The 13,210-nt window shown below is 40.3% G+C and overlaps 1 protein-coding gene across 1 annotated transcript; it reads right to left on the bottom strand.

Moving 5' to 3' along the window:
* Positions 1-8,738: 8,738 nt before the first annotated feature.
* Positions 8,739-10,031, bottom strand: LOC110733933 (early light-induced protein 1, chloroplastic-like). The gene is made up of 2 exons (XM_021914001.1): positions 9,641-10,031; positions 8,739-9,293 (listed from the first exon to the last, which is right to left on the bottom strand). The coding sequence occupies exons 1-2, from the start codon at positions 9,884-9,886 to the stop codon at positions 8,949-8,951; spliced, it is 591 nt and encodes a 196-aa protein (XP_021769693.1). The 5' UTR covers positions 9,887-10,031; the 3' UTR covers positions 8,739-8,948.
* Between the last annotated feature and the right edge of the window lie 3,179 nt (positions 10,032-13,210).

The following is a 13,210-nucleotide window of genomic DNA, read 5'->3' as shown; positions in this document are numbered from 1 at the left end:
AAAAGAAGTTAGTTCAGTTATATCATAACAGGCAATTAGCAAAATTACCCAAAAGTACCCCATCCGGTATATCAGCAAAATTACCCAAAAGCACCCCAACCGGTATATTACCTCAGCCAGCAGTGAGGTGATGCGGTCAATGTTGACCTGGTTGATACCCGGTACCGCTTCTTTCTCGGACCGGGTGAGGGTCCTTAGCATTCTCTTGGCGTAACTTTGCATATCCGGCCAACAAGAAGCTACATCTGCATCATGAGATATATTTGTTAAGTGTTGGGCATAAGCGGCTCCTATATTCAGCCGGCTTCCGGAAGAATCCCCTGATTGAGAAGCTTGGGACTTAACTCGAACAGGCCTAAGCGACCAAGGGGGGTCAAAAGTGAGATCCGTACCTTGGTTATCAGGCTGAGGGGTGACACCACCCCCAGCCGCATTTAAGCCGGGTGCAACAGTAAGCACCCGGGTAGAGGGAACCTCAACTTCCCTAGTTCCGGCCTCAGCCAGCCCTGAGCCTAAGCCTAAATCGCGCAGACTTTTGCCTACGGATGTAGGCCTCTCAAGAGCCGGCTGTCTTCCAGCTGAGGCAGTAGCAGAGGCAGGTGGAACCCTCCGCCTCTGTGAAGATGGTTGGGCAGGCTCCTCTCTTGGTCTCTTTAGCATGGTCCTTAGAGACCGAGGGACGTTTTGGCTCCCCGACCGCAAAACAAAGAAACCAACCGGTTATTATCAAGATGGGTTACAAGGCATACAGGCGGTAAAAAATCAGCCGGTGCTTACCCCATCGCCTTTGGCCGCAAGTTGGGCCTTTTTCTTCTCAAGCTTCTCCTTCCTAATTTCAGCGGCTGACTTAGCCGGCGTTTTCTCGGGAGGAGTCATCTAGAGTCCTTTCTCTGCAAATACAAAAGAAAATAAGTTAGAAAGCATTCAAACACCATACAGGCGGCATAATACGCCGGTTAAGCAATAAACCTACGTTTGCTCCAAAAGGTGCTAAGACCGCAAGCGGAAAGGAACGCCTCGTCTTTGAACCAGTCCGGATGAGGGACCTAGAATTTAGGGACAATAATTTGTGTCCCATCATCTAGTGGCATCGTAGTCTTCTTAAAAAGCCCCGACTCTATAATTGCATCCCAAGACCTAGCCGGTTTCTTGGGGAGGGCGCATTTCTTTCCCAATAGAGCCGGGTTCTTATTGTACCAGCGCAGCCAGAGAAGGAGAAGAAACCATATAGAATTTGCTCTTCCAGCTGGTCCATTTTGATGGCTTCTCCAAAGTCATCATATACTCCGGATGCGTGGTCAGTGTGTACCACGCATTCCAGCCGCCTGGGGCACGGCTCAGATAGTGCATGTGCGCAAACGCCTCCAAGCTAGGCGTCACGTCCTGCATTTCGCAGGCGGAAATGTATCCCAATATATTCACCCATGAGTTGAGTGTGAGCTGCCAAACGCCAAGGTCGTAACCTTTTAGAATGGCCTTGATTGTGTTGTAAAGTGGGAACCAGAGGCCGGCTTTGAATGCCTCCTCATAGCAGCCGAAGTAATTATCGGCGTGATCTAGGTCATCATCCCAGAAGACGATAGCATCAGCCGGAGGCACAATTACCTCCCATCCGGCGCCCAACGGACGCTTCTCCAAAAAAGCCCGGAAGGTTGCATTTAAGGTCACAACATCTTGGGCGCTCATGTGCGCCTCTATTGGACTATTTGCTGATGGCTAGTTATAGGCCTCCTGATCCTCTTGAGGGGCATCTGTCGTCATTATAGACTCAGTTGAGTCGGATTGCTGGACGGTTCCCTCACCGCCTGAGCTCTCGGACTCTTCTAGGATCTCATCTCCGGGCGTGCTAGGTACGCCCGGTTGGTCTAAAGGAGCATCCTCAACCGGAGTTTCGGCTGAATCATCTGAATTGTACTCGGGGTCAATAGCCGTTTTCCTTGTCCGAGCCATTCTGTCCTGCACATGAACAGAGACGGTCTGATTCGTAGAAGAATAAGGGTGGTCCAAACACCCCCAGACGGCATCCCTAGTCCTAGACTCAGCCGTATCCGGTGAACGGTTGACATCTGCCCTAGGCTGTGCCGTGTGTGTGTTGGGAGAGTCCATTATTCTCTAACCTATACAACCGGGAAAAACTCAAAAAGTTGCGAAGGGCAGAGATGATACCTTGAAGTTGTGAAGAAGTTTGTAGAAGACTTGACCGTTATCCCAAAATGTGGCTTGGAGATGCCACAGGCGGAAGGATCCGATTGTGTATGTTCCGAGAGCTGAAATACAAAACAACCAGTCAGACGTTTGCAAAGAAAATCACTCAAAGATACCACAGACGGAAAGGTCCGGCTTTGGATGTTTAGAAAGTTATAAAGAAAGCAGATGGTCATGCATCTTAAAAGAAAATTACTCAAAGATACCCCAGGCGGTATCTATAGAAAGCAGTTTATGAAGGTGACTTAGAGATACCCCAGACGGTATCTATAGAGTGCCTTTTTTGAAAATTGCTCAAAGATACCCCAGACGGTATCAATAGAATGCTGTTTTTGAAGACTACTCAAATATACCCCAGACGGTTTCTATGGGGCGCATTTTTTGAAGACTGCTCCAAGATACCCCAGACGGTGTAAGACCGACTGAGGGTCCATAAGATGCAGTTTTGAGAAAAATTGCTCAAAAGTACCGCAGACGGCACAAGACCGGTTGAGGGTCTTATGAATGCAAATCAAGAAAGAAATTGCTTGAAGATGCCCCAGGCGGTATAAAGACCGGTTGTGGGTCTATAAAAAGAAAATTACGAAGATTGCTTAAAAATGCCCCAGATAGAATATTTCCGGCTGTGGGTCTATTGAATGCAATTTTTGAAGACAATTGTTTGAAGATGCCCCAGACGGAATATTTCCGGATGGGTCTATTGAATGCAATTTTTGAAGACAATTGTTTAAAGATGCCCCAGACGGAATATTTCCTGCTGTGGGTCTGTTGAATGCAAGTTTTGAAGACGAATTGTTTGAAGACGCCCCATACGGTATATTACCGGCTGTGGGTCTATTGAATACAAATAATGAAAGAAATTGCTTATAAGTGACTCAGACGGTGTAAGACCGGCTGTGGTTCTATTGAAATCAAGAAAAGGAAATTGACTAAGTCAGTCGGTACCTTAGAGGATCAAAGAAGTACTCAGCCGGTATCCGGACGTGTCTGGATCAAAGTAGCTGGTTGAACGCAAGAGCAGTCGGTGTTAGAGCTTTTTTCTCTCAAAGGAAATTTTTGTAAAATTCGTGAAGTATGGAACGAGAGGAGGAAGCCCCCCATTTATAGGAGGGGGGCAGAAGGCGAACCGTCACCTCCCCCTCCAATTCAAATTCGAAATTCGAATTCAAAAAAAAAAATATGGAGGGAAAGAGACGAACCGTCACCTTCCCAGAATGTGACACGTGTCACAGGTGCCACATGGCAAACCACGTCACACCTGTGAGGGGCAAATGTTTGGGGTAAAAAACTCCTATGCCACGTGGCAGCCCTTGAAAGGCCCAATGGGATCCAATCGGATAATGACACGTGGCATTGTAACCCTAATGGGGGAGCAAATCTTCATCTGCTATAAATAGAGGAAACTCCTCATTTATTGCACATTCACAAAAATTCACAAAGACAAACACAAAAACCAAGCAATATTAATTGCGGAATCTCTCTGAATCAGAGAGAAAAACCCATTTACTTTCCGCACTCTTCTACATCCGGAAACATACTAACTTAATCGTTGGAGGCGGAACTCCACCCAACCGGAGTTTCGTGGTTTTGTAGGTACAGACGGTCGGCGCGCATTCCCAGAATTATAACTCTCCCGAGGGACTCCAAAAACCACAGAAACACCTTTTTTTTTTTTTGAAAAGGTAAGAAAAATTAATTATAAGGAAGCCCTCCTCATGAGAGGAATTTCTAATGTATCAGAAGAAAATATAAAAAACAAACTAGAGTTATTACAAACATCAATATCCATACTACTATATACTAAAAGCAAAATTGGCCGCAACACCTTGAAGTATGTCTTAGGTGCACTAAGCACCTTGAACTTTGCGTAGTAGCCAAAACACCACCAATTATGGTGTTAGGTGCGACGCGTGCCTTAAGTGAAAAATTCCGACCACTTATTTCACCGGAGGAAGTGAATCTTCACTCTCCAAAATAGTTTAAAGAAATGGTGAACAGTTCCCACCCACTTGGCATGCGCAAATTCACCTCCTTCGGTGAAATAAGTGGCTGGAATTTTTCATTTAAGGCACACGTCGCACCTAACACCATAGTTGGTGGTGTTTTGGCTACTACGCAAAGTTCAGGGTGCTCAGTGAACCTAAGCAATATTTCAGGGTGTTGCAGCCAATTTTGCCTATACTAAATGGCCCACATTAGCTATCCAATCTACTACGCGATTTGCCTCTCGATAGACGTGCTGGATACTCTAAATGCGAAATCAAGAAAGGAGAGAACAAGTGTCTTTGATAATGTGATCGATATGCCAAGGTACTGCCCAAATGCCTTTTATTGAGTTGATGACTAATAGGTTATCACCTTCAATTTCAATGTTTTGAATGCCACATTAAAGAGCTAGTTGGACTCCTTTTTGGAGAGTTGTAGCTTCCGCTATAAATACTTTGGCGTTGCCGAGATTGAATGTAGATGCCTTGATGAGTGCTCCACTGCTATTTCTGATGATGATTCCTGCTGCTATTGAGTTGTTACGAACCAAACCGTCGAAGTTGAGCTTGAAAAAGTTGCTGGGAGGCGTCTTCCATGATATAAGAATGGATGATGGGGATTGAGTATGAGAAGAATGATTATGGGATCTCGCAATGGGAGATTCCATGGAGGAAAAGGTATCTATGAGACTTTTTTGATGCCACTCAAAATTGTGCTCGGTGGTAAAGCCTAAAGATATCAAAAGTTTCATTACGGAAGATGATAGCATTCCGCTCTTTCCAAATACTCCAAATGAGGAAGATAAATTTTCTTAAAGTGTTTGTGTATTTTCTTAAGTACATTAATGTTTCTGTTAGTTTTAGAAACGAGGTTGAGCAATCTAACCACTTTTTTGATAAAGGGAGGTTCCAAACTTCTTTGGTTCTAGTGCAGTTGAGAAAAGGATGATCAGCTGTTTCATTTTACTGATTGCATAAAGGACATATGTCGAACGGGATAATGTTTCTTTTATGAAGAGTGTCACGAACACCTACACTATTATGAAATATTTGCCAAAGGAAAATTTGGAGTTTGGGAGGGATGTCTATTTTCCAAATCCATCTATGGAGCCAATTGTTGTCTTCGAGATTGAGATTATGAGCAAGCCAATTGGCTGACTTAACTGAGACGTTTCCATGCATAGTGAGTCCCCAAATTAAACAGGTTTGTCCATCATATCATTGAGTGGTACTAGAATTCCCATAATTTGAGTTGTGATGTTTTCAGGAAGAAGAGCTCTTAATTTTTGTCTATCCCATTGTTTATTGGGTAGAATAAAGTCTGATACTTTAGTGTTAAGATTAACCTAATTGACATATATCTAGATGAGCTCTAAAAGGCTTTGGTTAGCCACCCAATTATCGATCCAGATAAAAATACCTTTGCCATCACCTATCTTCCAACGAATACCTTTTCTCAAGAGCTCACGTGTTGAGGAAGAATTTTTCTTCATATATGAGAATCTTTCACACCGTGTTTGCACTCAAAAAAGGATGAATTGTGAAGATATTTATCCTTAATGACTTTCACCCAAAGATTATTAGGTTTGTCATAATTTTCCAACCTAATTTAGCAATAAAAGCTTTGTTAAGCGGTAAGGTTCGACGAAGGCCAAGGCCTCCAGTGCTCTTTGGTTTACAGATCTTATCCCATGCTATAAGGGGGATACTATTTTTATCTTTTTGTTGTCTCCAAAAGAAGTTTTGATGTAGGGAATCTAACTTCGCTAAAATGTCATTTGGCAAAAGAGAGGATGAGCACAAGTAGGAGGGTAAAGCCTCTAAATTGCTTTGGATTAGGGTATGTCGTCCAATTTTGATAGATAACCAGATTCCCAATGTTGAATTCATTTTTCAGTCTTTTGGAGAATAAGCTTGCAGTCTTCTTTCTTAGGAAAATAGGAACTAAAATGTGCTCCAATGTAACGACCCAAACATGACTTGGGAGTCATGTTAAATGGCTTGCTAACTTGGTTCGCCTTGAATTTAGAATTTTCTTTGAGAAAATAATTGACGATTTATGAAAATTAATTAATTGACCTGAAATTTTGCAAAAATCCTCGAGTAGAGCTTTTAATCTATTACAAAACTAGGCTATCATCTGCAAATAAGATACAGAGGATATTAAAGGAACGTGGACAAATTTTAAACCCTATCCGGCTTTGTTTTTTAGACTTTCAATAGAAAGTTTCTTATTAAAACTTCCATCCCAAGAATAAAGAGGTAAGGAGATAGAGGATCTCTTTGTCGTAGGCCTTTTGATGGTTTAAACCATTCAGTGGAATTGCCATTAATCTTTAAAGAGTACGAGACTTTGGTTACACACTCAATAATCCAATTAATCCATTTTTGAGGAAACCAAAAGCTTTAAACATTCCCATAAAAAATCTCATTCTATTATATCATACGCTTTTTCCATATCTAATTTCAGGGCACACCATCCGGTCTTATTGTTAGATTTGTGAAAAGTGTTAAGAACTTCTTTCTTGTACAATTAAAATATTATCATGGATTGAACGATGTGGGGTAAAAGCATTTTGAAGTGGGCTCACTTTTTTTAAAAAAAAATTGGACATAAACGATTCACTAGAATTTTTGAAATTGTCTTATAAACCGTGTTTACAAGACATATTGGGTGAAAATGATTTGGAGTTTCCAGTAAATCTGTTTTTGGAATTAAAGTTATTAGAGTGTGGTTTAAAGAGGGTGGAAGGTGACCATGGTGAAAGAAACCTTGAATAGCTAAATAAATATCTTTCTCTATAATTGGCCAATATGATTGGAAAATTTTCACCCCAAATCTATCGAAACCCGGTGCTTTAAGAGGGTTCATATCAGACATTCTTAATTTCTTCATTGGCTACAGGGGCTGTAAGAGAGTTACAGTCTTCTACCGAGGTTATGGACTCAATAAAAGACAGATCAAAACGCCTCGGGGGTACTATGATCTGTTAGTTATAGCAAAATGACTACTTCAGGAGGCTTAATTTTATTAATGATGACACTATACATATAGGAGTACAATTTGTATATTTACAAATAACATAACCAAAAAATGAATGACTCAACTATATATTTGTATAACCTAATGGAAGCAATTGCAAAAAAAAAAAAAAAATTAATAAGGTTTTCGGCCCCCGACATTTCAAAGAGGATAATAATTACTAGTAACAAAAGTGCCTCTATTTTGGCAGTTGGATCTAGCACAACCAATACTTTTTGTATCTCTCCAAACCACTTGTGTGTAATGGCCACATACCTTTTTACAGGTATTTGACCTGTAATCATAATTGGGCTCTTTAGAGACCCACATTGCCACAGCTTTTCAGGGTTAAAAACACCCGGGGAAAGTAAATTTTATTATTTAGATTTTAATGGAGAGAATTAAAAGTGAGAGGAGTGCATGGATAAATGAATATGGGAATCAGTTTAAATAAATGTGGTTTGGGTTGAATTTAATGATGTTGCTAAAACGTAGGGTGTTTGTTGGTAAAATTGGATTATACCTAAAAATGATGAGTCTACAAAATGAGTAAATTTGGTGAAATTGGATTAAACCTAAAATTGAGTTTACACATTGAGTAGATTTGGTATTAGTCTTTTTTAGGTGATTAAATTTATTATTCTCAAATAAGTGATGCTATATTATGATTTATTGTCATCCCTTGAAATAGAATTGATCAACATGTTGACAAATTAAAAAAAACACAATCAGTACACATGCTACAAAAAGTGACACATTATGATGCTTATTATGAAGTTCTTCTTATGAATGCCTTTACAATTTTGAATTACTCATTCCTACAGCTCCCATATACATATTTATATATTTTTTCAAAGCCAATAAGTTCATTTAAACTAAATCTTTAACGCTCGATTTACACAAGTTGCTCTGTATTCTATATTTTGCAGTCTTAATTCTTAAACACGACATTTCTTGCGACAAGATATGTATCCACTTTAGTTTATCTGAACTTATGATTGGAATATATATATCTGAGCTTATTTATGACTTATTTATGGTACTAATTACATACTATGAATTATTTATGATTTTCCTTTAAAAACAAAAATTAAAAAACCATTTATAATTTGGAATAGATGTTATGAATTTAATAATAATACCACTTTATGATTTGCAAATTGCTACCCATGCACCTATTGTAAGTGGTTAACTATTTTATTTTTTTTTATTTTTTTATTTTTTTGAACAAAGTGGGTAACTATTTTATAATATAAATCAGTTTAAATCATTATTAACTAAGGATACAAAGTTTATATGGCCCATAGACGATATAAAGTACTCCGTATTATATACTGGATTTGGCCATTTTGCCTCTAACAGTACTTAATTGAAATAGCAGTAATTTTGACAACCTGAAACAGTGAGCAACAAACTTAAAGAACATATATATATGTCAAAGACCAGATGGTTGAGACCTATTTTTATATTCAATCACACTCCTTTAGATGAGAGCCTTTGGACTTGAAATGTTAATAAACAACTTATTTAGTAAACAATAGTTACTTTGAATCTTCGATTGCTATTAATTTTTGATAACATAGATAATTATCATCATAGGAGTACATTACATTTCACAATAACCTAATCAGCTCCCTAAACTGTAAACATCCCATAATAATTAACTTCATATGTACAAAACTTTGATAAAATTATAAATTTTTTCAAACTATTACACTCAAAAATGCTGAGTTTCCTCAAACAAGTGCTCCACCTTTAACAAACTCAGTGAAAGCCAAGGCAACAAGACCTAACATAGCAATCCTACCATTCCATAGCTCGGCGTTTGCGTTCATAAACCCACTTGTCTTTGCTTCTGCTCGCTCACCTTTGAACAACGGCACCAGTGACGCTACTGATAATAGAATGCTGGTTCCTAGGAACCATTGTGCTCCACCGTCGGATATCTGAGAAAACAAGTCTGTGCCTTGTGATAATTCTACGGCTACTGCGGCCACGAAACCGATCATGGCTAGACGTCCATTGATCCTTTCTGGTGCAGGGCCGCTGAAGGCGAATACGTCTGTGAAGTCTGTGCTTACCTGTGGAATGAATACATAGATGATTTAGCTTCATTTGTAGGCTGTAAATGATGATTCAATGTAATTCTTAACTTATTTATGTGCACAAATAAAACAGCAACTAGCCTAGTTACTAAGTATATATATGTGATAGATAAAAGAGTGCACTTTATTTCATCCTAGGGATTTTATTTGTTTATGTCAAATAATCGATTTATCTCCATGTCACAAGTTAAAATGACACATATCTAATATCGAGCAACATATACATTTAACATAATCATTACAAAATAAAAGTTGTAAGATTTAAAAAAATTTAAGAACAGAAAACATGGATTTATGGACATAGATTAGTCATAACAACATACCCTTTTAGGCTGAGGCCTAGGGGGTGGGGTCGGGGTGGGTGATGATACGCTAGGGTCTGACTTGGGCAAACCGGAGTCAACCTTTGGTTGACCCTCAGCCTTCTCCTCGGCCATACACTTCACCCCAAAATTAACTCGCTTTCCCATCCGAGGGTTAAACCCTAGAGGAGAAATTTTGGAAGACCCATTAGCAAAAGCGCCAACGGGGTTGGATAGAAGGGCTTGCACTTGCATAGACATTGCCATTATAGTCAACAAACTTTGTATCTAACTTTGAAAAATCAAGTAACCAACTTCAAAAAATTGAACAAGCAAGTAAGAAAGTTGCACAAAGCTTTATCAAAGAAAGTTGTGTATGATTCTTTAATTTGATGAAGTATGCAAGTGAAGTGTAATGTATTTATAATAAAGTAGGTAAGATACAAACTAGGGGATATATTGGCTCCACGTCGTGTAGCAAAGAAGGGGTCACGTAGATTTGTATGGGCACACACGTTGAAAGTAAGGTGTTGTGGACTCTAAAATAGCCACATGTAAGTGGGACAATTGTAAAGTGTTGATGTTCTTCTTGTAACCACAAATTTTGGAGTTGCATTACCTTTTTGGCTACTTTTCTTGGGTCCAGAAGCATCTAGTCTTTTAGTACACAAACAATGAGTAAATTTGAAATTGAATTATAAAGGAAATTTAGTGAGCCATGCAACCAACAAGATTTTTACTTGTTCACGTGTTTGTTTTACACCCCTCAAGTATTTTCTACCGTTGAAGTTTGTTTTGATGGTCTCTAAACAAACACAAGTTAGACCTTGTTCTTTTGAGCTTTTAGGCAGAGTAGAGTAGAGCAGGGTAGAGCAGAACACATTTTAGCAGACTAGATTTCAGCAGATCAGAATAGAGCAGATTTCAGCAGGGCAGAACAGAGCAGGAAAGAGCAGAGCAGATTTCAGCATTATTATTATTATTGCATTTTTATCATTAATTTATTATTATTATTATTATTATTATTATTATTATTATTATTTATGATATTACTATTATATTGTTATATCTCAAAAATAGACAAAGTTATATTACCTACAAAAAATTAGTGAGAAGCCGAGATACAATATGGGCCTCTACTCCTCTAGTTATAGCAAATCCTATCCTAATGAAGATATGAGCTGCAGCACATGCCCCAATGTCCTAAGTCTTCGAGAACTTCTGGATCCACTTCAGCAATGCAACAACCTCCTATCTAATTCCCCAAGTGAAGAGAAAGAGAAAGGAAGGAAGCCATATCCAATTGCTCAACAACTGGATTCGTACTTGACCCGCTTCCAATGGGCCGCATCAACCACAACCCATCCAGAAACAAAGTCAGATCGTCCAGAATGTGAAAGGAGAAGACCCTGTCAAGTCAACACAGACATCGTAACCACGATCCCAGGAATAAAGTAACACATTTGCAGGTTTGAGGGCCCCGTCGTTCCCTCTAGACAGCCCAATGTCCACCTCCTTTCTACCTGAAATCCCTGACCAATAGCAAACATCAACAAGGGTATCCCGAACAACATTATGCCGATGTTTAATGCCCACAATACTAGCACAAGACACTACATGATCACCGAAGATATCCCTAGTAAAAACCCTTGAACAAGCAGAGCACGACGTCGTGATAGAGAACAATGGAACACCCGATCGGTAACACAGCACACATCGGTAAGTCTTGTCGTTCATCGTCTGACCCAACCCCGAAATAGGGACCGCCCGAAGCCAAGCAAATGTGTGATCTCCCTGCTGTGATTTCCACAATGCTGATTGTCGAGGAGTTAAAGAATAAGCGGATTCTGCAGAAGCGGTAACCGTTGTGAATATATATCTGCCAATTTCTTCATAAGTTTAGGGGCAGCAACCTCACTAGGATTACTCAAAATGTCAGACTCCACCGTTCCATTAAACAGACTCAACGCATCCTCAAAGGCTCGTCTAAGACCAACAATGCCAGCATGCCGTAGAAGCTGTGTCTACAACCCAACATACTGTAACCGAGAAGCAAGAAAAGCATAATGACGAACATCACCTGCGGAATAAACACCAAGCCCTCCAAACGCAAATGGTAAGGTGGCAAGCCATCACTGCCAATCGCCAAACTCAAGCCCCGAAGCAGTAACAATATGCTCCAAGAAAGATAAAAGAGCCCCGTCGAATGTGCGCTGAGCCACCTCAAAAGTACTAGGAGGACAAGTACGCAATGCAAAGTAGAGTTTAGAAACTCTGGTACATGCCCTAAGTAACAACAGCTCATACTGAGGATCATCCAGCGTAGTAACCTTATCCACAAGCGCAATGGTCTTGGTCACCCTCTGCATCACAAGCTCACCACTAAAACCAGAATCGAAACTAGCGGGACCACCAAGCAACTTAACACCACGCAAAGGTCGAGCAATATTAGGTGGAAAGACATCCACAAGCCTGCTTCGAGGGTCTTCTGTAGGCCAGAAAACTTTAGTTTTTTCCACGTTAAGATGTAACCCAGAACGAGGCCCTTCCTCCATAATCAACTGCAGAACCTTCCCAATCACCAACGTGTCACCAATAACAGTGTCGTCATCCAAATACCAAGCCTGAAGACACACATCAAAAGTCTCTGATTTTAGACACCAGGGGTTGTAAAACCAAAGCAAAAAGAAGAGGACCAAGGGGATCACCCTGTTGCACCCCCTGAGACGATCATAAGGTTTGGTCCCCATAGTACAATCTGGCTGGATTAGAATAGCAGAATTTAACCCATCGCGAAATGCCCGGACAACAGTGACGAACTTCATTAACATGACCGAACGATCAACTAGATTGAAGGCATTTTGAAAATCCACCAACAACATAGAAAGACCAACATCAGAACCACGGTCCTCAATCAATCGATTCACTGCATGAAGAATTGTCTCACCACCTAAAGAAACCCCAACACCAAATTGAAGACCATCAAAGTAACTTCCTAAAGACTGGCCAACCATAACAGCACCCACCTTCGAAACCAGACGTCGCCAAATAGTACCCACAACAATAGGACGAATACCACCATCGGGTTTGACAAGTGGTGTAAGAGGAGCACTGGTAATATACTCTCCCAGTGGCATAGGAAATCTTCTAGCTAGAAAGAGATTAACCACCCCGCAAATAGAGTCAACTAACTCATCTGATACAACCACAACAGCACCACTCAAACAATCCATAATTTGATGAGCACGTAAACCGTCCCTACCACATGATGTGCCACATGGAAAACTCTTAATCCGATCCAAAACAACAGCAGAAGTAGTAACGAGATTAAGGTGATCAACATGTATATCAGGAAAGGATAGAGCTGGAGAAGTAGGGTGTTTAGACTGTAAATTTGCGAGAGTTGTCTCATTATAAGGAGCAACACCTAAAGAAGAAAAGACCCGGACTGCAGCGATGTAATGGCCATCACAAATCTTCCTACGACACTGCTTGATATTACGCTCCTCCAAATCAAGGTCCTCATCATCAACCACTAAGAAAGTAGGAGAATCCTCTGCCAGAGTATCCTTCACAAGCTGCAAATTACCA

This window comes from Chenopodium quinoa, unplaced genomic scaffold (genome assembly GCF_001683475.1).
Source record: "Chenopodium quinoa cultivar QQ74 unplaced genomic scaffold, ASM168347v1, whole genome shotgun sequence".
Classification (NCBI taxonomy): domain Eukaryota; kingdom Viridiplantae; phylum Streptophyta; class Magnoliopsida; order Caryophyllales; family Amaranthaceae; genus Chenopodium; species Chenopodium quinoa.
This window is presented reverse-complemented; position numbering and strand designations above follow the sequence as displayed.